Source organism: Andrena cerasifolii, chromosome 1 (genome assembly GCF_050908995.1).
Source record: "Andrena cerasifolii isolate SP2316 chromosome 1, iyAndCera1_principal, whole genome shotgun sequence".
NCBI classification, from domain to species: domain Eukaryota; kingdom Metazoa; phylum Arthropoda; class Insecta; order Hymenoptera; family Andrenidae; genus Andrena; species Andrena cerasifolii.
In genome coordinates, this window is record NC_135118.1 from 25,835,243 (window position 1) to 25,862,754 (window position 27,512).

Below are 27,512 nucleotides of genomic sequence, written 5' to 3' on the forward strand. Positions count from 1 at the left end.
ATCGAATATAGAGATTAATACAAATCAGTATAAATCTCTAAAGACCAGCTGTGGATGAAATTACCTACGTAGGGGATATTGGAAAATCTGAGAGAAAAGCGAATTCTCGATTCTATTTATTTTATTTCTATTTCGATACGATAATGGGACATTTGTTACTATCACGGTAAAATATAAGTATTCCACTATAATATTGTTAAACAACGCTAGTGAATAGAGATAATCGACGCTCAGGGGCGGATTTGTACATAGACTAGGGCGGCAACCTATATATTAATTTGCTTAATATGTGAATATAATATTAAATATAATTTAATAGATAGGACCATTTTTTTATTTTGGCTATTTTCATCGGGTATTCTTTAAACACAGGCTTCAGATAATTTTAAAAGTAATTCACTTTTTTTCGTGTAGTAAATTAGCAATAACTCATGTGTGAGTTATCATATTGAGTTAATTTTAAAATTGTGTCAACTCTTTTAAATTGTAATATTTGATGAGATTTATCTGGAAGTTTGAAGAAAGGAAGGGCTGATCATTTGATACATAATTTTTCGTGTAACCAATTGAGCGATGCTGCTTAAAAAAAATTTTTTTTATAAAATTTTATTCATTTACGTATTCTTGTTTAAATAAAATTATATGTTTCCGAATTTTTAAATAAGCTCGATGAGCAGTTAAATTTCTATTCCGGACCACTGATGGCACTAAAAAGGCAAAGCGTGAATTACCAAGATCGGCTCGCTTCCCTTGACAATGCCACTGGCTACTAAAACGGTTAACACAACAGTTCACCGCGGATTGCCGCAAAGATTAATCGAATCCCCGGAAACGACATTGTTTCGCGATTAGAAATCGCTTTCTGCCTGGTCACGGTAACGTCACAGCATACTTTACCGAAAATGAACACTGGCGAAAGCGATGGGATTGAACGAGAGGAGGTCATCACTTTCCAAACATTGCTCCAACCGATTATCATCCTTATCCAGGCTCCTTGCAGTTCGTAATCATGACCCAAATGAAAAATCTGGAGAAAATGAATCTATCGCTTTTTCCAACGTTTTTTACTACACACAAATACTGAAAACGAATTACCTAGAAAACAGGAAATGAATGACTTAGACTTTGGATAATTATTATCCAAGCGCCGATGATACCGGTAACGAGTCGTTCCAAGGTGCATTCAGATTTACGAGAATAATATCATCAAGCTATCGCGATGAAAGTGTATCTTTGTTTATCAGAAGCAACAAGTTTTTTTCTGACATAAATAACATTGATTTTATTAGACATAATAATAATAACAAGAATAACAATAATAACATCACCAATTACAATTAATTAAGTGATAAATGGGCGAGGTTCAACATTCCCGTTGTTTAAAATTTAACTATATATATACACATATATAGATATAAGAAAATAGTGATCAAGTTGAAATTTTTTTATAACTTTTATTTGGTCTATTTTTACGTTAATAGAACATTTTTCACCCCTTCCTATATATATATAGGAAGCCTGAGAAAACAGTGATTTTGTTTAGAGTGAAAAGTGTTCTATTAACATAAAAATAGACCAAATAAAAGTTATAAAAAAATTTCGACTTGATCACTATTTTCTTATTCAGAGTTCAATTCTTTGAAATAGTAATCGATGTATTTGCTATAATACATTTACACTACCACTGTTACTTGTAGCTACGATAGAATTCCAATATTCTCCTTAATTTTCGAATGTATTACTATAATTTAGTTGCTGTGGAGCATTTCAAAAATAAAAATCAAATTGCGAAAGAATAGTCTCTGAACCATCTTAACACGTTGGTTACTACGGGGGTCACCAGTGACCCACCTTTCGAAACCTTCCAACTTTTCCATAGAATGCTGAAAATAGATAAATTCTTAAATTTGCAGACGTCTATTCTCCCTGTCACTTAAGAAGAAACCCGTTCCGCGCACGTAGAATGAGCTCATTGGCTCCGAAAAAGCGTTGGTGGGGGTACAGCCAATAGTGGCTTCTCCCGGCACCAATAAGCGTCAACCTGCGCAGAACCGGTTTAAACTCGTCGTTCGACAGGTTCCTTCTTAAATGACATAGAGAATAAATAATATTATTGGAATGATGTAGATTGTAGAATATTACGTGCACTACTGAACCATAAAATATTGTTCCTTTTGACTATACACAGTTTGAATTTCGAATTTGATTTTTTTTTAAATTTAAACATGCAATTTCGACACCATGTGGATAGGGCATTTTCATTTTCCGTCATCTCTCCTATTTTTCTTGGACAGAGACTATCTGTTTTAAGGACACCCTGTATGTACCCCGCTCGGGTCTGCGCAATTTGCGCATTCGAGTCGCGTGCACCTCGCGTTAACTTCGGCAATTTGTACGCGAAGATACGGGCGTTGGCGTGTTCTAACTGCTGTTTAAGAGACGACAGTGTTAAGTGGTGTGCGGGCAGAAATATAGCGTTCACCGCGATTACATTGTGCGCAAGAAATGTTCCTCGACCGTGAGTCCCGTTGTCACTGTAATTATGCGCGGGTCACGGATAAACCGCTGGCACCGTGCGCGCGATGATTGATTCGAATACATTGCCCCCCAAAAGTTTCTGATCGCTCCGTGGATCAAGGGAAGCTGTGATTCTTTGAGTAAATAAGTAAATTCATATGTCATCAGCCTCTTCAATTTTATTTCATATCTATCCTCGATAAAATCGCACCATTCAAAGATTTCTGCTCCACTTACAAGATTCCATTCACAAATTTGAAAAACAAAAATCGGCAAGGATCGTAAGACCATTTGACAGTTTAGTAAAATTTCAAGTTGTGGGTTCAAAAATGTGTATTTATATTATTTTCGAAAATATTTCCGTTTATGATAAAAATGATAAATTTTTTTTGGACGATTCTTGAAAAGTGTCAATTTTACATCAGTAAGAAAAGTTTTTAATTTTCAGTTTTTTTACTTTTTCCGGAGAACATTGCTGAGTAACACAGTACAAGAGAATACATTTTGTGAATGCTTGGACTATAGTGAAACACCGCAGCGAAAGAGTTAAACCGTAAGCTTTGTCCTAAGTTGCATCCAAGAAATACAGTAGGCGATCGCTAAACGAAAGTCGACCATCCGAAGTTGGCAACCTCTTAATCAACTGTACATACACACCCCTCAGGTCCAATATTGCCAACTGGCAACTATATTAATCCTTTGCGAGCTGACACTTCGAACGCTCAACATACGCCACGTGCGGAACTCCCCTCGTCCCATCTCTTAACCATAGTCGCCGAACGCCCATGTGCGTTCCCCGCACACACTGCGTAGCACCCAAGTGTTAACCCTTGGCCGCGGGTGCCCGGGTCGTTTCTGACCCAGTGTGAGAGCATCGAGCATGACAGTAAATACTAGTAGACTTTATAAATAACAAATTATTTCCCCTAACGCAAATACTAGAATGCATTTAGATTCAACGGTGCCAATGCTACAGGGTTAAAGTTTATTGATACGAAGAGCAGTGCAGTCATCGCTGAATCTGTTATCTTCGGAATAGGAGAATGCTTGGCATCACTTTAATAAAACCGGTGAATTGATCGGAAACTTTCTGGCGGTGTTATACGTCGTTTCGTCGCGTGTTTCGAGACCGGCATTATAAAGTAATTGGCGAATTTAGCATCGTTATCTGGGCCCAATTTGCTCGACGCGATTCCGGTTTATCGCCTTTTTTCTCCCATTCTGTTTCCCTTTTTCCTCGGCCGTTTTCATTTAATACTCGAGTGGCGATAATTTATGCGGCTCCCGGCGCTGGTCGTCGGATTTAATCGCTCCGAACAGAGTGATGGCATTTTTCCGATGACGCAGATGGCCTTTCCGTGACGTTGCGCCGCGAGCTTCTATCGACACGCGCGATGAAGATGTCACGAGCAGTGTAGATGATTATTAATTTCAGCGATGCTTGTTGCACATGTCTTTCAACGCCGGCGATGGATCCGTTGATCGGTATGGACGTTTCGTAGCGATGCATGTCCGCGAGTGATTGGAATTACTGTTATTAGTTACGCTGTCGCCATTTGCACTAGTTCCACATTAATTATTCATACTGGCTCCCGTGTTCGTTACTGGAGCGCGAACTACTAATGTTGCTATTACTGTTTCTTCTGCTAGTATTATCATTACTACTTCTGCCACTGGTGTCACGTAACGGTATTCTCAGGACAAATTTTCTTGACGAACGACAGATGCTGACAGCGTGTCTTTATTGCACTGGGACTGTATATACCGCGTTTGTCTCGCCACAAATCTTCTGGAACCTATATTTCAAGGGCGCACGGTGCACGTCGCATGTTCTTTCCCAACCTTCACTCTAATTGTAAGTTCGAGCCGGTTTGCTCACTTGTTACGACACGAGTATCTGCATCGTACTTTCGTAGCTGTGAGACAAGTGACGGGTTTGACATGCCTTCCACAGGATACAAACTATGTACTAGGGTGGCTGTACCAGTAAATGAACACGTACAAGTGAATGGACATTTCTTATTAAAACGAGTCAAATAAGTTATTAAAATATGCAACTAATTAATTAGAGATTTCTTTTAATTTCATGCTTCATATCTGAATATTTTTTTGCAGCGCGTGGAATCAATCGCGCTGCAAACATAATTCTGTATTAGCGTTCATTCATTAGCCTTAAAGTGTTCATTTATTGGCGCGTTTACTCTACCTCGGGTTTTTTTCGGTTGGACATGTCGAAGGAATTATTTTAGTGGATAAGCTCAAGTTCTGCAGCCCATTCACTGAGCGTCGAAATTATTCACTCTGCAGTTACTACTACTAGTGTCAACGTGTTCCTTCTTTCCCTTCCTTGTCCAATTCCTTCACTGAGGATTGTAGTCACCGCAATCAGAATCTTCTGCAATTACTCTTCTAGCGGAAGGGCTCAACGTGTTCCTTCTTCTCCTCCCTTCTCCAATTCCTTCACTGAGAATTGTAGTCAGCACAATTCAGTATCTTCAGCAATTATACTAGTGGGAGCTCAACATGTTCCTCCTTTCCCTTTCTTCCCTAATTCCTGTGTTGGGAATAGTAGTCACCACAATCAGAATTCTTCTGCAATTACTCTTCTAGCGGAAGGGCTCAACGTGTTCCTTCTTCCCCTCCCTTCTCCAATTCCTTCACTGAGAATTGTAGTCAGCACAATTCAGTATCTTCAGCAATTATACTAGTGGGAGCTCAACATGTTCCTCCTTTCCCCCTCTTCTCCAATTCCTTCACGGATTGTGAGAATATATTATTAGTAGTCGCCATGATCAGAATCCCTCTGCAATTTATTTTAGTGGAGGCTTAACACGTTCTCCCATTCTTCTAAGACTAAGTTTCGCAATTTCTATATGTTCGGGAGCCACAGAAAAAAACGGACCTCGGGCGACGGGATTCGAACCCACGATCTTGCGGATCCTCTGCTTCGTAGTCAGGCGCCTAACCAACTCCGCCAACGCCGACTCTCCACAATCTATCATTCCGAGCTCCCTCTTATGAGGGTTCCTGATCCCACATTCTCTCTTCGAACTCACTTAAAGTACATAAATCACAACGACCACAATCATCAGCAATGCGATGCGTCATACTCTGTGTTAGAGGAGCTTAGGTCTCCGCTCCATTTTTTAACAATAGAGCTGACAGTCATCAGAACAGCGCACAATCTGAACGGGTTCGTTTTTTCCCGTCTGTTACAGGACAATTATGCGCGAAGTGTAATCGGCTGGACAGTGAACCGCAGATAGCAAGGAGGCGGAGGAGTGGAAAAAGAGGAGCGTCAGCGGTACTAGACATGCGTCTTCGGGCGTGAATCGCGGTCAGAACGAGAACACCGTTTTCCCCGTGAACAGGCGAGCAAACAGAGGAGGCCAAGCGGCAGCGCGCGATCCTCCACCGGAAGATGACCACGTCCACCCCCTGCTCCCCCTCGAGGTCGTCCCTCAGTTGCTGTCAGATCGACCACAGCAGCCACGACGACGTACACGGTGTTACGGTCGCCACGAAAGACGACTACATCCTCCAGGAAAAGCACTCGTTCCCCAGGAGGCCCGAGATAGACCTAGTGTTCCACGACATCCGGTACACGGTCACGGAATGGAGCCTTCGGAGCATCAAACCGAGTGAGTTCACTTTGCACCTTATTCTCGGGGTTTCATTCTTTAACCCTCGGTTCTCACACCTACTTTTTCGAACGTCGTTGTCACACTGGGTCAATTTGACCCCGCCAATTTTCAACCAGTTGTTGTTTAAAAATTATTTGTTAAATTAAGTCTCAAAAATTCTGAGATAAAGTTTGAACACTGTAGAATATATGCCCATGGTAGAAATTTGACGTTTAAAGTGTCATCGTGCTTAAAAATAATGCGAAGCAGAAATAAGAAAATCCTTGGTTTTTTTTTACTTCGGGGAAGAATTGGGGCCACCATTACAATCGCAAATTTGCAACTCCGGCGCGCGAGTCCTAACGAACGTGTTCATATATCTCCATTTCTAACGAACACTTTGTAACGAAAAAATTAATTTTTATTGTTGGACTGTGAACTAAAATACCCTGAAAGTTTGGAAAAGATCCGCTTAACAGTTTCTCAGAAAAAAATTCCCAAGAATCACCTTATTCCTAGCGTCCTAAATAGGACTCCCCCCTTAAGTCGTAAGAATATTCCCTCTCTATTTGCTTGCAAAATAACGTACGTATTGAGATCAAGTTTAAATTAATCTAATTGTTGTAGCAAGATTCGACGTTGAACGTTGGATCTTCTATTGATTACGATAGTGGAGGCATAAAGTCGTCGGGAGATATATTTGAGCGTTTCCTTTTAGTTGTCTCGATAGAAGCACTTCCCGTGCAACGTTCATAAAGTTGCGTCGAGTGATAGGTCAGTGCTCGGCGAGATGCATTTCCAGCGAATTGAGCTTCTCTGCGGTCTTTTCGAGTATATTAAATGTCACCGATGACGTTGGGAGAAAGTGGTCCTGCCGAGGAAAGTTCTGAATGGAGAAAGTTGCTGAGTAGTTTGAGAAGAGCTCTCTGTTAAAAGTCGGCGAAACGGGCGGTTGCACGTGTGTCGTTTCAAGGAGATGGCGTCACTATAATGGCTCACGTGTAGGGAGATAATTATACCGAGCAGGCCTGTGCTAAAAACTGCCCGCACACGTGTTAGTAAGAGTCAGGAGAGAAACAGAATTTTTTGTTAATTACATAAGATGGATGAAACACAATGTGATGCAAGCGGTGGTCGATTTATCTCGGCAACTAATCTTAATTCGTTAGTTTGTTTATATTCTTCTGTTTATTGAGATATGTCGTTGTACAACTCTGGAACTGAAAATGTTGAGATATTTCGGAATTGATAGCGGTACACAGTGTAATATGTATACCTGTGGGCTGTGGTGGATTTAAGAAAAACAGGCCCAGGTGGCAAACGTTCTGAGGGGCCCATTTTCAGGGGAAAATGAAGGGGTAGTTTATTAGAAACGGGCTAAGTGTAGTAGTACGGAAAAAAATAGTGTTGGTTAAAATCATAACTATTTTTTGAAGATAGGATTCTAGGGGGGCCTTCTGGGCAGGGTCCTCTACTCTTGGATCCCTCAGCTCCTGGATCCCTCAGCTCCTGGATACCTCAGCTCCTGGATCCCTCAGCTCCTGGATCCCTCAGCTCCTGAATCTCTCAGCTCCTGGATCCCTCAGTTCCTGGATCCCTCAGCTCCTGGATCCCTCAGCTCCTGGATCTCTCAGCTCCTGGATCCCTCAGTTCCTGGATCCCTCAGCTCTTGGATCCCTCAGCTCCTGGATCCCTCAGCTCCTGGATCCCTCAGCTCCTGGATCCCTCAGCTCCTGGATCCCTCAGCTCCTGGATCCCTCAGCTTCTGGATCCCTCAGCTCCTGAATCTCTCAGCTCCTGGATCCCTCAGCTCCTGGATCCCTCAGTTCCTGGACCCCTCAGCTGCTGGATCCCTCAGCTGCTGGATCCCTCAGCTTCTGGATCCCTCAGCTTCTGGATCCCTCAGCTCCTGGATCCCTCAGCTCCTGGATCTCTCAGCTCCTGGATCCCTCAGCTTCTGGATCCCTCAGCTCCTGAATCTCTCAGCTCCTGGATCCCTCAGTTCCTGGACCCCTCAGCTGCTGGATCCCTCAGCTGCTGGATCCCTCAGCTTCTGGATCCCTCAGTTGCTGGATCCCTCAGCTTCTGGATCCCTCAGCTCCTGGATCCCTCAGCTCCCAAGTCCATGAGCTTCCAGGTCCTTCAGCTCGCGAGTTCCTCAGCTCCGGGGTCTCTCAGCTCTCGAGTCTTTCAGCTCCCGGGTTTCTCATGTCCCGAGTCTTTCAGTTCCCGGATCTCTCAGTTCCTAGGTCACTCAATCTCTGAGTTCCTCACATTATCTCCAACGGTTAGTCGGTTATTTAAATTTCATATACAATACGTTGATCTCCAAGTGTTCGTTTACTCGCAACGGCCATTCGCACGTGAGATTGGATTGTATCGCGTGCTATCATTTTTTACCCTCACGCTTCACCGAAGATAAATTCCTGTCTTAATCAACTGCCGTCCTATGCAATTACTTTCCCGACATACAGCCACTATCTCAGTCTGCCCTCGTATATACACCTCCAATCTCTGTCATTATGATTTCCCCGAGTACGAATGCATTTTTCCATTTCAACTCTATTTCTTCAGACTGCTCCCCTTTTTCAACGTGAAAAAAACCTTCATTCGTATCGTTCCACGCGACTGACAGGCATATGTACGGTTTAGTCAGTCGCATCGGCCCCAGCGGATTCCTTGTATTATTCATGGCCCGACAAAGGAAAAGATACGTCACCAACGACGACTCAGCATGGAAATACAATAATCGAGGTGGCTCCACATGCTGATGGCAGCTGTGCCATCACATCGTTACAACCGATTTTTGCCGTTTCTCTTATTAAGGGGGTACTCTAGTGTAACTGCCCGTTTCTCAACGTCATCTTCGGGAATTTATTTAACAAAAGCTATAAGTTTATACTATCTGGCGTTTTGCCTACATATTAAGGTATGTTTGAAGTAATACTCAGAATTTTTTTAAACTTTTTTATCGCTCATATACATAGATATAAGTCGGTAACACAAACTCCTTCAAAAAAATTCTTTTCCGACGGGCGTTGGTGTGGGAACTGTTCTAGTCATCCAAAAAAGTTCAAAAATATTCTGAGTATTACTTCAAACATACCTTTATATACAGGCAAAACGCCAGATAGTATAAACTTATAATTTTTGTTAAATAAATTCCCGAAGATGGCGGTGAAGAACGGGTAGTTTCACTACAGTAGTACCTCCTGAATGCTCACAACGATACCGTTCTCTTTGGTCATCAGAAATCTGTGTAGGGTAAAGGACCCAATTACTGACACCTAACCAATTACAATTAAATATTATTTTACAATTCACGAGTTATAGCACAAAATCAGAAAATAACCGAATTTCCAGGGGTCAATTCTACCCCCTTAGAGTGAATTTGGGTAGCAAAGAAAAATTGCGTTGTAATCAGGAGGAAATCCCCTACGTATTCACAGTTTCAGAATTTTTTGATTTTTCGACTTCGGAATCTTCCCTTGTTGGCACCGCGGTGCTATGATCCACCATACATCATTTTGCTACAGCTATAGCATACGATCATTGTAACTCGTAGTTGCAAAGCATTAAATATGTATACGAATATCCAAGTTCTTTTTACACTTGCCCTCGAAACGGCGCAAAACATCCGTTTATATCCAATTTCATCGTAATCACTACAATTACCAACTCCTTGCATCTTTTTTCCACCCGAGGTGTCGTGCGGTACTCTGCAGCTTTTCGTTTACGCGATCGGCACTCGTTACAAGTAGACCGGCGGTATGTGCGCTAAAGTGCGTGCGCTGCCGTCACGCACGGACGTCATGTCGTCACGTATTTGCCGACCTCCAAACGGAAGCGGAATAACATTATACCAAACGTGGACAATCGCTCCAAGGTAACCGGGCAATATTCTGAGCATTCGCGCCTGGTTATCGAGCACGTGAACTCCGCCCCCTCGACTCGGTCGCAAACACAGCCGCGGAGGAGCAGCGGTCAAAAAATAAATTTCCAAGTCAGATCCAGCGACAATTACACAGCGTGTGCAGGCGGAATGCTATCACATACCAATTATTACTGTATTAATAGACCCGATCGTCGGCTTACCTCAGTTTACCCGGTACCCGTAGAACAAGGTCTACTTCGACTGTGGCGTATTCTTGGTGTTGTGCTGATCGATGAAAAAAAAAGAGTCTCCAAAGGGAACAAATTGCGTTGTAATAATTGTGCTCGAGACCAGCTCGTGCGCGTTATTAGGAATCATCGTATTAACACTTTACCGACCGGTAGGCTGAACTCTTACACGCTTCTCACCGACCAGTCGGCCGCAATACTTCCCTGGCAACGGCTCTGTTTCAGCTTAGACCGTCGCGCGGGAATATATGCGCTTAACCAAACTTTGTAAAAGTGCTTGCTTACTATATTATTCGCTATATTTCTGTTATTATAGGGTAATTAAATGTAATAATATTTTTTATTTTCATGAAATTAGTGTTAAACTATATTTAGGGTAGACCGCGGCGAATCGGATCACTTTGTGTTTGACGGTAAAAAATAATAGTCAAGAATTAAAAAAACTAATTTTTTATTATATATTCGTGAACAGTACACCTTTGGCTTTAAGATTAATAGTAGAAAATAAAATCGAACTTACTAATGTTTCTTCTGCAAACAAAAAACCAAAAAGTGGGAAATATCCGATTCGCCCCAAGTTTCGGGGCGAATCGGATATTTCTCACTTTTTGGTTTTTTAAATTAGATTTGTTTAAGTTGACTCTAAAGATTTTGTTATGAAAATTTCAGGTTCTTTTCCTGAAATTAATGGGTTATCCGATTCGCCCCGAAATAATCAATGACAGGCTGAACTTTAACCAGCCTGTCCGAAATGAAAGGAGTGTCCTCATTGTCACAAAAATGCCAGCTCCGCATTATTTGTAAAAATCTGTTCCTGCTCATTGCTTGCGAGAAGAATGGAGTTTCTATACTTGGATCAGTTGACCAATAGTCTTCAGTATAGTCACTCTTTTTTACTGGTCCCATTAGAACTATTAGACCTAAAAATTTCTTCATTTCTGGTACCGTGATATCTGTCCGTTTCCTCGTTTTTTATTTAATTTTATATTTATCTACGACATCGTAATGATACCGGTTCGATTCCCTCACCAAGTGGGTTTTAAAAAAGTAATTTCCAATGAATAAATTTGGACTGTCCATTACACTTTCTGGAGAACTCGGCATAATTTTTATTGCGGAGCTGCCTTCGAAAGGTTCCAAAATTATTGATTCATCGTTCGTCGACCTTGTATCATCGTTGACTTCAACGTCATTTGAATTGTCGTCTTTTGAATCACTATAATCCAGTGGTAATACACGACATCACTTTCGAATCATTACATCACTGCCATCACTTTCATCATCACTATCATTTGCTGAATAACTGTCAGAACAATCTGACAGATCATCTAAATAAAACTCTCCACTACCGTGATTTTTATTCATCGCGAAGGGTGATTTAAAAAAAGAAAATGATATAAGAACATGGGATCTGCCAGTACAATCTAACAGTTGCACCTCAATAATAGATAACAAATTATTGGTTATCGTGGCAACCGTTAATAGGCTACCGGTCGGTAAGCGTCGGGGAGAAAAAGCCTGTTAATAGGCTACCGGTCGGTAAGCGTCGGGGAGGAAAAGCCTGTTAATAGGCTACCGGTCGGTAAGCGTCGGGGAGAAGAAGCCTGTTAATAGGCTACCGGTCGGTAAGCGTCGGGGAGAAAAAGCCTGTTAATAGGTTACCGGTCGGTAAGTGTCGGGGAGAAAAAGCCTGTTAATAGGCTACCGGTCGGTAAAGTGTTAAGGCAGGTTTTCCTATTTCGCGACTGAGCGCAACGTCAATAACTTTGAAGTCGATTTTCTCGAAAATGAAGCGCGATATCAGAAAAACTTACTGATTCTTTTCGACTTATAACAAGTAAATAAGTTGATAAAAACGAATACAATTTTTTGATAATGCGCTTCATTTTCGAGAAAATCGACGTCGAAGTTCTTAACGTTGCGTCTAGTCGCGAATAGGAAAACTTCCCTCTTTTCTTGCTATGTTAACTTTTTTTTAACGATCTCCAGGCTTTTATTCACCGTCGCGTTCGTACGAAATATTCCGTCGCGAAGGAGGCAACACTCGAGCCTGATGAAACTGCGACATCATGGAAATAGTATCTAATAAACTCGCATGCGACCGTAATTTTTCTTGTGCAGAGCAGGCGCGAGCAAAAGGCCACGATTGCGAGCCAAGGAATTTATTTTTTATCATCGATTACAGTTGAAATTATGAAACAATCCGGTTTCATCAACCATCTGCTCGCATCTTTGGCGTCAAAGATGCTGTAGACACATTGCGACTGTCATTAAAACGATCAATTTCATATCGACGTTTACATAAATAGCGTAGACTTTTGAAAAAGTGGTCCTTCAAGTTTTGTGATTGGTTCTTCTCTGATTCGCTAATTTTTTAAGTGATGTAACAGGTAATATCGAGGCCATTGCGCTTGAATACCTAATTATTCCATCAAAATATTCCACTGTTTACGAAGGAGAATTTGTGTAATTATTATTGTTATTAACGGGTGTACAAATTTTATGTTAAATAATTAATCTGTAAGTATTCGAAAAATGTAACACATTATGTCTTATACGTTCGCTTAAATATTTGCCATCAACAACAATATTAATTAATTAACAGCCGTTAATTAATGCGGGACCTCACGTTTAGGTAAGGACTGGGCAAGGAGGTAGATCACGCACGACGGCTGTTAATTAATTAATATTGTTGTGGATGACAAACATCTTACCTCACGTATAAAACATACCTAATTTGTTACATTTTTTGAATACCTATAGATTAATTACAAATCGATAAAAATATATCATGAAAAGTTCTAGTGTAAACACATTATCCAAATATTATTATTTATTATTTCACTCTTTTTAGAGTACTGTATTTTATTTTCTTTATTGTTAAGTTTTGCTTACATCGTCCTGGTTTTTTTTTTTAAATTTCTATTTTATATTTCACTTTTTTTAGAGGACTGTGTTTAGTAGCCCACCCAATATTGTAGCTTTACAAGAGTTGCAACGTCTTAGGAAGATTTAAATTCTTTAGAATCTACAGCCGTGCAGTTCTGTTTCTTTTATTGTTATTCTACCTCGGTCCAGTAGTTTCGGCGAGAAATGTTAACAGATACCACCACACACGCACACACAACCTCCTACCTTAAACGCATATACCTTTTCCATTCCGTCGTGGATAAAAATGGGATATTTTTAACATAAAACTTTACTTTCGCACCTTCAAATATTTAACATAAACCCATAAAGAGGTTCAAAATGACTTGCTTCGCAAATTCTACAGAAAGAGCTCCCCAAAATCGGCCTGTTTTAGCGTTGCGTAAAGTATAACGCCCCCTCGATTGAAGCAAGCATTCGGGTGCACTCGGATTATACTTACGATGCTTTGCAGATCGTATCGAGAACACGCCAAAGCCGCGTGCAGGGTGAAGATCCCTCGGCGCGAAAGCACGCCGATGCCAGGATAGAGCGTAAACTGCTTGCCGTGGTATTTGTCACGAATGGAATCGACGATAGCACGTGGAAAGATGTATAACGCGTTTCCCTCGGCGATATGCTGCTATATTACGAAATAGCAAGTTTGTGTGATCAAAGTTTGTATTTGCCGTTGAAGGAATTACATCATTCTGATGGAAACGCGAATCTGGCTCGCTTCTGTTTATCCACGACGCGGTAAAGCAACAGGAAGCAGGTTGCCACGGCACGGAAGAAGGCTAGTGCTGATTCCAACGTTTCGTTTTGCTGGCGTGGTTGTTCACTTTTTTTGCAACGGCAAGTTTTGATTCACGGAAGACTGCGATCCAACAGCGAGAGCGTTATCAAGGGTCGGGACGCAGTGACATTCGTGATAAGTGAATGTTACGTGAATCACGCCAAGCCGTCAGCCGCAAACAGTTTGGACGTAAAGAGTTCATTAAACGGGAACCACTTGCCTCGATTACTAGCGGTGCACGATAAACTTTTTTTTTTAAATTAGTTATTTTAACCCTTAACTGGTATACTGCTTTTGGCAAACGTGGCTGGTATACAAATGGCAAATAAAAAAGGACACAGAAATTTGTAAAGTCGGCCCTGAATCAACCTCTATGAATATTTTCTTCTTAGGTAATGTGTAAAATAATAGAAACCTAGAAAGTTAAACTATTATTATAAAATTAATTAGAAAAACAGTTTACAAGCTTAGACAACCAAAAATTTTGCAGCGAACTTTGCGTGCCTGGGGTCATGAGCGACCCCAAGATACCAGTTAAGGGTTAAGTCGCGTCAACCTCTAAGTTGGGTTATTAGCGACACAGATCATAGAACCGATATTCGCAACTCTTTAAGAAGATTGGTATTTTGAAGGAATCTCAGCGGCTGTTTTATCTTCTTGTGGTCGGTAAGAGTTTTCTGTAAACAGGTGTCAATCTCGCAGTTTTTCCTTTCAGTTGAGAATTCGCGGCAGGAGAGTATAAGGTGAACGATGGTTAATTTGGTGTTGCATGTATCACAAATTGGGGTGTCTGGTACTTTATAATGATATATTAAAATAGGAATTGTATTAAAGTAAGGGGCGCGACGAATTTGAATTCTTTAACGTAAAGTGTGCATCGAAAACAAAATACTTAATAACGTTATTAAACGTAAATATTTTTCTACGAAAAAATTACCAAATGTTCTTTAAATGATGCTCGTTTAAGCGCAACAAGTTCTGTAAGAATACATGCTTCCGTTTTTTCAAAAAAAATCACAAACATTCGCCTCTTTTCGGCCGCCTGACTTAGGTATAACCCCTAAAGAGGGAACACCACTGTGACCGCCGGAAAAGTAAGCCATTTTTAAGATTTTTTTTAGGAATAATTTACAGCTTTCATAGAAAAATTGTATTACCTACCTTTAGTACGCTGTCTTAAGAGACTATAGAAAAATAAATAAATAGAAAAACATCCATAAGTTTTAATATATTAATTAATCTTCTAGACCCCCACACGCGAGCTGGTCGAATGTGTAACCATGGAACAGCAGGTTCGAAATAAAATTTCATTTTTTTGTTATAAACTATATGAGTGTAGTTTCCGTTGTACGTACGGATTCTTTGATTTAAAACAAATGTTTTGAAATACGCTCGAAAAACTGTCCATCTTATTCGAAGATTTTGTAAACTTTTCTTGTAAAGCGCACCATTTTTACAAAAATAATTTGTTAAAGAAATCGGTACGTACAACGGAAACTACACTCATATAGTTTATAAAGAAAAAAATAAATTTGATTTCGGACCTGCTGTTCCATAGTTACACTTTCGACCAGCTCGCGTGTGGGGGTCTAGAAGATTAATTAATATATTAAAACTTATGGATGTTTTTCTATTTATTTTTTTTGTATATTCTCTTAAGACAGCGTACTAAAGGTAGGTAATAAAATTTTTCTATAAAAACTGTATATTATTCCTGAAAAAAATTTATAAAAATTACTTACTTTTCCGGCCGTCACAGTGGTTGGTGTTCCTCCTTAAGAGGAACCTAGAAAATAAAGGTAGTACTGTAGAAGATAATTCCCAAAGATCTCTAGGCCCTGAGACGCTCCTTCTTCCGCGGTTCCATAAAATTTGGCAATTGGAGACTTCAGTTGGAATTAAATACTGACTATTTTCTACAAACCTGTGACTTCCTCTTTCCATCGCAACTCTATTACCAGACACTTCAATTCCTTCGTGCTCCGTGTCGCGAATAGTGGAAATTACGCGTCATGTTCCTTTTAGAATTAGTGATTGCGCGGAATTCGAGCCTCCTGAGAGGAAAACACGGCTAATAACACCGGAACTCGACCGTTCAGGATGTTCGTTCTTGTGTAACGCGCTGTAACCATATTTTTCACGGTCAAAAATATATGTCCCCATGGTCAAACGACTCGCGGTATTCAAATCGGCAAACGTCGCGATACAACGCGAGAGATAAGCATTCTAAGTAAAACTTTGCTCACGAATAAGTTATTGTTATTGTAGCTACAGGTGCTTAGGACCTTTGTTAGTCTACTCTTCTTTCCTTGTCCTACCTATCGTTCTCACAGTTTCATTTCTATCACTTCATCTGTCCAAGAATGGATCGAGGGTGGGTCTGAGGGGGGTTAGAAATAATTGAATGAAATTTTGTTTACTGCTTCCCTTTTGAAATAATTAGAAATCGCACTAAAAGTTTATTTTAAAATATGTTTTCGATGTTTTGTTTATTAAGGGGACTAGGCAGTCATTTTCCGTGGAAAAAGACACTTTCTTTGTAATGCATTTGTAAAGAAATGGAAACAAATCCAGTTGTATACTTTTACCCAATGTTTATTATTATCCTAGAGATTGAAAAAAAGTTGGGATGAAATACACTGCCCTGCTTAGTTAAACTCTCCTATCTAGCATTTTTTCATTTCTTCAGATTTGTGGAAATATTTGAAGTTCCACGCGTCTTTTACCTTTTAAGTAAAGTTAGAAAACTCTAGAATTATAAACAGTCTAATGTATTTTACCTAACTTATTTCCATATGGTTAAAATTAATTAATTGCTACGTTAATGATACATCACCTACCGGTACACCTATTACAAACAATTATATTAGGCTGTTACAAAATAATGACAACAGCTTTTAATTTGAATGAAGGAAAATAAGGACGGTACAAAGTTAATGATAAACTTTCAGTTTTCACGGCTGTTTCAAACTGTTAGATAGGACATTTTAACTAAAGAGGCCAAAATTTCCTCCAAAGTTCCTTCAATGGAAAGAGACGAATTTTATTAGTGGAACCGTAGGAGAAAGGCGAAGAGTCAGGAAACAGGTGGCAGTCGCCACCGCGAGTCACAGTGTTAATCTCAATTATCGGTGACTAATGCGCATATGTAATTTCGCGTGCCAACTAGTCATTGCCATGCTATTATCTGGGCAGCGCGTGATATTTTTCCAAACATGCAGTGACTTCATCCGATGCAAATACATCGCTGGGGCAATTCGTGATCGAGCCAGTGAAATCGTTATCCTCCGCCTCTGCTGTGACCGCTCGATAGCCTGGAAAGTCGCTAAATGGTAAATTACCAAAGTATCAAAGTAAACGCTGTAACATCGTGCCGCGCGTTCGATACGTTCGGAGCGAGGTTGTGTACGTAGTTTTTTTTTCTCAACAACGATAATTGCTGGTAATTCCTTAACAAGAATATGCAAATGTGACGCGTAACAGCCGATAAATTCTCCCCTGCATGATTTAGAGTCTACGCGAAGTCGACGAGTTTCTTGCGAGCGTTTTTTCTTCTTCTTTGGAGCGCTGTGAGGAGTTTCTCGTTATGCTTCAGGTAGTGTCAACGATTTTCTTGGATCTCGTATACTTCCTGCGTGACGCGGAGCTGAACGAAGGATTTTACGATGCTATAAAAGATCGTGATTATGAGGTTTTAGTGCGTTTAAGGGCAATTAGCACGGTACTGGAATTATCTGAATTAGAAACTATTAAGTGGTAACTTTTTGCTGCTTGTTAGTGAGCGATGCGCCTCTCTGTTGCAGAATACAAGGAGATCCTCCATGGTGTCAGTGGAGAGTTCAACGCTGGGGAGCTGGTGGCCATTATGGGCCCCTCGGGCGCTGGAAAATCGACTTTGCTGAACGTCTTGGCTGGTTACACGTGAGTATTTAAAGAAAAAAGGATTATGTTAATATATAATAATGATGATAATGATAATACTACTGCTACTACTACTACTACTAATAATAATAAATCAATAAGTCCGCTGTACCTATATTTTCCAAACACTGCGCCGAAGTTTGTGAAACTCCACAAAATAATAATAATAATAATAATAGTAATAATAATAATAATAATAATAATAAAAATAAAATACATACCTTCAAAACGCCGAGCTGAAGGTCGTGAAACTCCACGACGTAATGCTAATAACAATAGTAATAATAATAATAATAAATGATAATGAGAAGTCTTCATTAAATTCCAATCTGCTGCAATTGAAGAGTTGAAATGTTAAACGACGCAAGTGCCAAAGAAATGAAAAATAAATTTTATTAGTGGAAAAGGATAAAGGTAAATTCCATGGTGAATACGGTGGTAAACGATGTAAGTGCGATGTTAGAATAATTTAATTTATTTTATAGGACATTCGCAAGATAGAGTTTTAAGACCCCCAATACCAACATCGTTATGGTTGAAAAAATCAGAGTAAAATACTGAGAAGTTTTCACTTCTGACGCTTACAGCATTTACCACTTCGACTCTTCAATTAAGATAAATAGAAACAGCGCTAGAGTAACGCGAGCCTAATTGCACGATGAGACGTAATGGGTTGAGCATTGGTACGTAAAAGAACTGAGTCAAGATGCTGCTGAAGGTCGCTGGGGGGCTGCTTCTCATCGTGTTACACAGTTTCCCCCGCCGCATCGTTCAACTGCCCCTCTGCCTCTGTACCACTCGCTTCTTCGCGCGATTACGCAGCACGTGGCTTCTGCGTACCTTAAACGGAGAAGCCACGACGTGATTGACAGTGGAAGAAGGAACCTTCAGTTAGATTCAATGTTCTTCCCTTGAGAAACCATAAGAAGACTCTGAACCATCAAGAAAATCAATTCCAAGCTGATTCTGATTCGAAGCTGAACGAGTCTCGTGTAGCACTCGACTCAGTAAGCAGTGGCGGATTTAAGAAAAAAGGCCCAGGTGGCAAACGTTCTGAGGGGCCCATTTCTTCGGGGAAATGAAAAGGTAGTTTACTAAAAACGAGCTCAGTGTAATAATACAGAAAAACAAATATAGTTTGGCTAAAATTATAATATCTTTTTTTAAGGATGGGGCCCTAGGGGGCCTTCTGGGCAGGGGCCCATTTTTCGGGAAAATGAAAAGGTACTTTACTAAAAACGGACTCAGTGTAATAATACAGAAAATAATATAGTTTGGATAAAATCATAATTTCTTTTTTCAAGGATTGGGCCCTAGGAAGGCCTTCTGGGCAGAGGCCCATTTTTCTGGAAAATGAATAGGTAGTTTACTAAAAACGGACTCATTGTAATAATACAGAAAAAAAAGTATAATTTAGATAAAATCGAAATTTCTGTTTTTAAGGATGGGGCCCTAGGAGGGCCTTCTGGGCAGAGGCCCATTTTTCGGGAAAATGAACAAGTAGTTTATTAAAAACGGGTCAAGTGTAGTAGTACAGAAAAAAAGTATAATTTAGATAAAATCGAAATTTCTTTTTTTAAGGATGGGGCCCTAGGAGGGCCTTCTGGGCAGGCGCCCATTTTTCGGGAAAATGAACAGGTAGTTTACGAAAAATGGATTCAGTGTAATAATACAGAAAAAAATATACATAGTTTAGATAAAATGATGTTATTTTAAGGAGGGGGCCTTGGGAGACTTTCTGGGCAGGGGCCCAGGCGGCAACTACTCATCGGCCGCCCTGTTAAATCTGCCACTATTAATAACACTGAGTGACGCAAGATTTTTGGAAATTTTTGCTGCGAAAAACACCCCAGAACCGTGCACAGGATATGCTAATCTTTCAATTATATATAGCCCAGCACAATGGAACTCGAACATCAGTGATATGCATGAGTTTCATTTCATTATCGATGCAGTCACATCGCGGTGGCTATAAAAACTCACAGCACACGTCTGTATTCATGCGTTCTCCAGTGTTAACGTCTTTGTGACACAGAGCGATGCGTGGCACGTTTAAACGCGGTGTAATCGTGTCGACGCTGTTCTCCAGGGGAACTGGTAACAGTGGGGGTACTTGGGACCCCAAAACTGGGTCAGTGCACTGACCAGTGTGTCTAAGCCCTCTGAAACCTCCACGAACAGGTCTCCCCTTCTTCTGACAAAGGGCAATGGACCTTCAGCTTCTAAATTCTAGAGTTTTAGAATCTAAACCTAAGGTTATTTACCTTTTTTTTACCATGGAACCCTTTTATATATCTTTTGTTGTCGCGGACCCTCAAAACTTAACTCAAGATTTAAAACCCTAAAGAGCGTCAAATATTTATTTAAAGCTGCTTATCAACAGCCTTCAAATTTGGAGTCAAGGGAAAAATAAATAAAGCAAGGGCAAAATAAACAAATCAAGGGAAAAATAAATAAGCCAAGGGAAAAATAAATAAATCAAGAGATAGGTAAATAAGCTAAGAGAAAAAAAAATAAATACACATGCTCGTATTATAATATTTTTATTTTTATGGTTCCATGCGATTTTAAAGTAATAATATTATACACATCGTGGACCCAAAGTTAAGAACAGCTGATCTAGACGCAATACAAGCAGTGGTTAAACAATGTTGGGAGTGTGGGAGGGAAAAGAAGGCCACGCGAAGCAGGCTTGCTCGATTGAGATTCGAGGAACTGGTCTGCATCTTGCGACTCGAATAACGCGAAGAGCATTGATCAATACTTAAACGGAGTCGCGCCTGCAACGCTTCGGCAAATTGAGACCCCGCTGACTTAACGAGCACTGAATATCTGATCGAACCATGACTGTAGCTCGCGCCGTGACTCGACTGCCTGCTGGAATCGAAACTCGAGATTTCAAGATCCATGAAATGTACAGGGTGTTTCTAGGAACTGGGGCGAGCAGCTCTTTTTTCACATGTGTTTTGTTTTATAATTAATCATTGCAGACGGCACTGGGGAGTCGTTAAAGTCAAGGCGTCAAAAAATTCATCCAAATCGGTGGGACCTGTATCTCCAAAAGTTATTATCCACTTCGACTGAACCTTTTTTTGTTTTGAAGAATATACTTCTGGCTAGGGACGAAAACAGAAAAAAATACAAAAATGATATTTTTTAGAAAATAACGACAGTTGAAGTTTGAAATCACTTTTTCCCTATATTTCACCCTTTCAACGGCTTTGAAAATTATAAATTTTCAATTTTTTGTAATTTGTTCTAGTATCCCCCTAGCCAGAAGTATATTCTTCAAAATAAAAAAGGTTTCAGTCGAATCGGATAATAACTTTTGGAAATACAAAAATTAGAATTTCAAAAAATCCTTCTAAACACGTACTCCTAAAATATTGAACATTCGAAAAATGAAATAAAAAAAAATCGACTTTTAGACCGGAACCTCCCCTTAATAATTAAAAAGAATATATGCCTTTAATATTCTTGTTTGTGAGGAGTAAGGTTTTAAAATTTCTGGCTTTTAATGGAACCGTTATTTCTGCTACCATTCACAATTTAATCATTCTGTCCACCATCACTGTGCACAAAAAATTGATTGGGGGAAGTCGAGTGTCTTTAAGGTACTTTGTTTACTATATTTACAGGATGAGATTTTCCTGGGAAAGTGGCAAGTGGCGTGCAAGTGTCACATGCAATTAGAGAAGCAGTGTTTTTATTTTAGAAAAAGGTGACAGTGCAAGGTAATTAGCCACGTTGTACAAGTGTACATACGTATGAAATGTTATTTCACGAACAGATAGTTGTTGTTATGACATTCAACTTTTTCCTCTATCAAGTTTTTCTGCCTCAGCGCGGAGAAGAGTTCACTGTGCCATTTCTGGGACGGAAAACATTCTTTACGTGTTTCCAAGTGTTTAAGTGTTATTATAAAGAACTGCAGCAACTCGTTCTGACTAGGACAAATGTTAAATGTGACATTAAGCTATACATATTTCTTTCTCTTCGCTAGAATGTACTACTCTGTTCAAACAGTTCCCGGATAAATCGAGTAAAACAAGAAATTACTCATTTGTTCAGCAATAATTATGCCAACGTGTTTTTTTTTTCAATTTTAATAGCACCCTCATAATTCGATTTCTGAACTGGCTGTTAGCTTGCCTAGCGAATTTTGTTTAAGGATCTCAGTTCACTCAAAGCGACGCACAGTGGTCCGAAATCCCCATATCAAGGAAAAAATATGATAGCATCAAAAACTTTGTTTTTCATCGATTTTGGCGCGCTCTTTTTCCTCTTTTTTTGTTCTTTTCTGATCAAATACTCGGTCCCGAAGGGTTTTTGCAATATTCAGATGACTTCGAAACGGCGAATTATTTATTTTTGAACCCTGATTTTTGATCCACTTTGGCACCCTCTTTTTTCTTTTCCTTTCTTCATCCTTTCTGACTAACGCTTATTCCCGAAAGCTTTTTAAAAAATTTCGATCGTTAGAAAACTGCTAATCTCGTTTCTAACACAAAGTCTAACGCAAGCCGCTTTAAACGAGTGTTTGCTGGAACTTTTCGAACAGAGTATTACTGAATAAATTCTGAATAACAAGCGTCGACTCGGTTCGCTCTAAACAGAAGCATTTGAAACGACGTGTTATCTTTCCCAATTAACAAGTTAATGTAACGATATAAATAATCACCATGCGATTTTTATGGCTATAAAAATAGATTCGTGCGTTTAGAAAAATTTGCATTGGTAACGCACTGCTGGAAAATGGAAATTCAGTAGAGAAACTATAAAGAAGTCGATAAAACTCGGAACAGATGTTTACTCTGTTTGACTTTATCGCCGAGGTATTGAGAAAAACTGGTGTCGAGGAAGCGAGGATCGCCTCGAGATAAATTAAATTATGCGAGCTACACTTATCTGGCTCCTGTGCAAATCGTTGCACTGTCCGCGCCAGCGGCTGATTTATTGGCAGGGGCTTGAAATGTACAATTGAAATTTATTCGAGAAAGGTGATCCTCGTGTCAGCGGCAACACGTGCGCTGCATCGAGCCTTCCTGGAGTGATTATCGATAATCCTCCCGAGAGTGTTTCCAGGAACCTGTAATACAATTTACATGAAAGAGTCGACGTTTCAAGAAGAACACGCGAATCTCATTGAAATTGTTCATTCGTAACGTACTAACTGAAAGAAACGACCATTATACACCGGGTGTCTGGTAATCTCTAAAGTATGGCGATTCTACACGAGAAAATAAATCGGAAATGTAATGGAAATATTCCGATTTTCTGTTACAACTCGCGAACTGTAAGAGATGGAAGAACAGTTTTTTTTTGCTTAAACGATACTTTAGGGTCATAAAAACAATATGCCGTTTGATTTATAGTGGAAAACAAATGTTAAAAGGTTCAATTACCGATTTTGCCGCAGCGTCTCATAGCGCGGATTTCTCAGAGACTATTGCATGGATCGATTTGAAATTTTTACAGTAGCTTCACAACAATATTCTCTTTGGAAGTACGTAGCTGTGTTTTGATCGAATGTAAACTTTTTCTTTTATAAAAAATTTAATGCTCATTTTTAGGGCAAACAATCGATTCATTCCTTAAAAAGTGCACCGCGTCCACAAAAATTGATAAAAAAAAAACTCCTACGTACTTACAAGGCCAATTGTATATAGATTATAAATTTTTTTGGTATTTTGTTCCACGACTCATACATGCCGAGAAATTCGTCCTCCCATGGCGGTGTTTTAAAAAAAAAACTGTTTTCGACGACGGGCTCTATCGCCACCATTTTGTATAAAAATGACAATTAAAAAATTGTTTTTCGTACTTCAATATGTATTAAATAAACCCCCTGAAAAGAAATTCTATTCCGTTTGTCATACTCCCAAAATAAATTGTCAAATTTAGGTCTTTTTTTAAGCCTGAAGGTTATTAAGTGCGATTATTTTTTATTCCACGAGGGACAGACATCTGTTATTACATTTTTTTTCGTAGCAATCATGGAATGCCATTTCTTCGGTGAATCGTAACAGATGGCCTGGATTCAGCTGCTCGAAGCGGGTATGGCATTTCGATAACGATACCGGGCACCCGCTGCATAAAAATATGTGCTATAAAATTGAATCAGCTAAAGTATTACGCAAGTGACACTCTTCATGCTGCAAAAGCGCCGAATTCTTCGAGAACCATAGTTCTACACACCCACCTTAACGCTTCCTACTCAAAGTACATATACCTCCCGCAACACTGATTATAAAATTCAAACCTATACCTCACGCCACGTGCGGAAATGCTCCAGTCCTATTACTTAAACATAGCCGATGAACGCCTACATGCGTTCCCCGCACAGGCTGAGTTTTATCGCTTGTATCGGCACGCTGTTATTTGTTGGAACTTCGGTGCGCAGACTTCCACGGTCATCTTACTTACAAGGGGACATCCCGAACCCTGAACTTCAGAAAATTAGGAAACTCTGTGAATATCTAGGGAATTTCCTCCTGATTAAAACGGAATTTTTGTTTTCTGCCCAAATTAACCCCCGAAAATTCGGCTATCCAATTCTGTGTTATAACTCGCGAACTGTAAGAGATAGAAAAGAAGTTCCAAGACAAAAGTTACTTCATTTAATTAGATCTATCATTGGTAAAAAAACAGTATTTTACAGTTCACGAGTTATAACACAAAATCAGAAAATAACCGAATTTTCAGGGGTTAATTCTACCCCCTCAGAGTGAATTTGAGCGGCAAAAAAAATTGCGTTGTAATCAGGAGGAAATCCCCTATATATTCACAAAGTTTCGGAATTTCCGGGTTTGAGATGTTCCCTTTGTTAGTTTCTTTAGTCGAACGAGGACAAAGCTAGCGATTGTCTCCTACAGCGAAATCGACTTGGGTTTCAGAGTGAGGGGCGTTGCTGGGAAGATCCTGGTGAACGGGAAGGTCCGTGGACCGTACAGCGAGAGGTGGAAGAGAACTTCCTGCTACATACAACAGGAATCGTTGACGAGGACAGGGATCACCGTGGGAGAAGCCATGACATTAGCTGCCCATTTGAAGCTGGGCTACACGATCAGTTCGGCGTACAAGCACACCCAAGTGCGTAACAGTTACAGAAATCGGAACAACGCATCCTGTACTATAGGTGTCTGCTCACAGATCAGATGCACTTTAGAGCAAATTGCCATCCTGTGGTTTCAATTAAGCGCTTGCCTCTGGAGCGCTAGGAACAACCACTTTTAATCTCACAGCTTGGCAATGCAAGCCTGTACGCTTCTCACTATTGATCTTCTAAAGGTGCAAAGCCACGATGAGGTTTTAAATAATCGAAATAGTCGAGAGACGAGATTTTTCAAAATAATGCCAAACTAATTAAAGAATAACAAATTAATGAAGCAATTGTCTCACGAGAGTCTAGTTTTGTGAAACTAATGGCGAAGTAATTAAAAAATAATTAGATAAATGTCTCGCGAGATTAAACTCTCATGTGAGACGCGATATTTTTGGCTCAGCGTGGATTTGCAGCTTTAGTCCCGTTCAACTGACATTCATTAGTGTTTGCTCGCACGCAAATATTCGCTAAAAGGTGGCAAGTTTTTTTTGAAAAAATATGTCCTTCTGCTTGAACGTGGAGATGTGCGAATAAATGCAATTCATATTCTTTCTTTAGATTGTACACCTATGTTTAATGTAATCGTCAGTTATTTACCGAGAACAATTACGAGTGACCTTATCTATTTAATTAACGTCTGTGAATCCTGCGTCTGTTATTTACCGTAGTCGCGAAGAAAAACGCCGTGTCAAGGTCTTCCGATGACTGTGGGATTATTTTTTGAGAGAACTAGGATACAGAGCTGCCGCAAGAAAGCCGAGGAAAAAGCTGATCCTCGGGATCTATTGTCTCGCGAGAAACAAGAGCAAGCAAGAGAAAAGCAAAGGTTGACGATTCCGCGTCACTTGTATCCACGCTTAATGCATATTTCTGTTATTCCAATGACTAAGTGAAAAGGCTTCCTTCGCATTAGCATATTACCGTATCAATCATTACTTTTACGAGCGAGCAAACACTCATGAGTAACAGCGCGCTGAACACATACTTGTACTTTCTAAAAGTCACACTTGACTCCTCAATGTTCCTGTACATGGCCGCTGTATGTGAATACTTTCTCCTGCCACTGTAATTATTGCAGGATATACTCTCGCCATGTGTAAGAAGCGCTGTAGAAAATTGTACTTTGAAAGGGAGACTGTGAGAACCTGTATTCTCTAAACGTTACGCCTGATTTTTCGAAGCTGAAGGGTTCTTGTAGAAAACACTGTAGGTGCCAAAAATCAAATTCTTCAGGAGAGGGAGAGAGGAAAAGCTTCCCTGAGTTTGAATTATTTAAGAAAGTTCATTTGTTTTGATTGCTAAATATGGGGAAACCTCTGCAGTCACACATTCTTGTAATCACAAATTGGTCAGATGGGGTTCGCTGCACCCCAACGTCATTTCTGAGTTACCATTTTTGTAGTTTTGAAGCTTTTAACTTTTAGTGAATACTCATACACTCGGGGGCTAATAGTATTCTTCTAGAAATGTAAAGAGTGACCCAAAAATAGCCTCTTTTTGGTCCCACGGTTTTGGAACTGAATTTCAGGCGAAACGATACCTTATGACGAGACATCGATTATACGAAATTGTAAAGTTGAGGTGACAATTAATTTCTGAGATATGGGGGGTAAAAGAAGTGAAAATTTGTTAACGCGTCAGTCCATACGCGACGAACGGACTTTTATGTCAGTCTGATAATTTAAACAATTATTTTCAGGGGTTTTGCTGAGTGCTAACAACGAATTTGAACTTAGATTTGCAAAATTCACGAAAAAAAATAAAAATCAAGAAATATAAATGTCTGTGTAGTGGGTGTTTTTTTTTTAAATATCGTTCACTATATTGAATCAGCCATTGTGAGTTTTGCTGACAGCTAATAATGAATTTGAACTTAGATTTTCAAAATTCAGGGGAAAAAAATAAAAATCAAGAAATATAAATGTCTGTGTAGTGGGTGTTTCTTTAATATATCGCCCACCATGTTAAATTGGCCATTGTGAATTTTGAAAATCTAAGTTCAAATTCGTTGTTAGCAGTCAGTAAAACTCGCAATGGCCGATTCAATATACTGGGCGATATATTTAAAAAAACACACACACACCACAGACATTCATATTTCTTGATTTTTTCCCGTGAATTTTGAAAATCTAAGTTCAAATTCGTTGTTAGCAGTCAGCAAAATCCCTGGAAATAATTGTTAGTTTAATATTATCGGACTAACTAAATAAGTGTTCGAGCGTTTCAGCCAATGGGCCTTAATAATAGAGATATTTACATGTAAATTATTAAAAATTTCATAGTGGCCGTGGTGTTTTAGTGCCCCACAATACCCTGGCGCCCGCGAAAGATTCCCTTCTGGAGACGTCGAGGTGCCTTTTGAAGATGTCTCCACGTTAAAAAAAAACTTTATAAATTTTTTTTTAACTTGGGGCAATCTTCAAAAGGCACCCCGACGCCTTCAGTGGGGAATCCCCGGGGGCGCCAGGGTAGTGTGGGACTTTTACCCACTAAAACCCCACGGCCACTATGAAATTTTTAA

At 39.8% G+C, this 27,512-nt stretch overlaps 1 protein-coding gene across 1 annotated transcript in view; it reads left to right on the forward strand.

The window, feature by feature from the left end:
* LOC143372361 (ATP-binding cassette sub-family G member 1) overlaps positions 1-27,512 on the forward strand; it is a 57,918-nt gene that overhangs the window by 19,360 nt on the left and 11,046 nt on the right. Inside the window, exons 2-4 of the mRNA XM_076818499.1 lie at positions 5,736-6,158; positions 17,769-17,886; positions 24,783-24,978. Of these exons, the coding sequence (XP_076674614.1) occupies positions 5,939-6,158; positions 17,769-17,886; positions 24,783-24,978 (534 nt within the window). The 5' untranslated portion in view covers positions 5,736-5,938. The remainder of the gene's footprint in view (positions 1-5,735; positions 6,159-17,768; positions 17,887-24,782; positions 24,979-27,512) is intronic.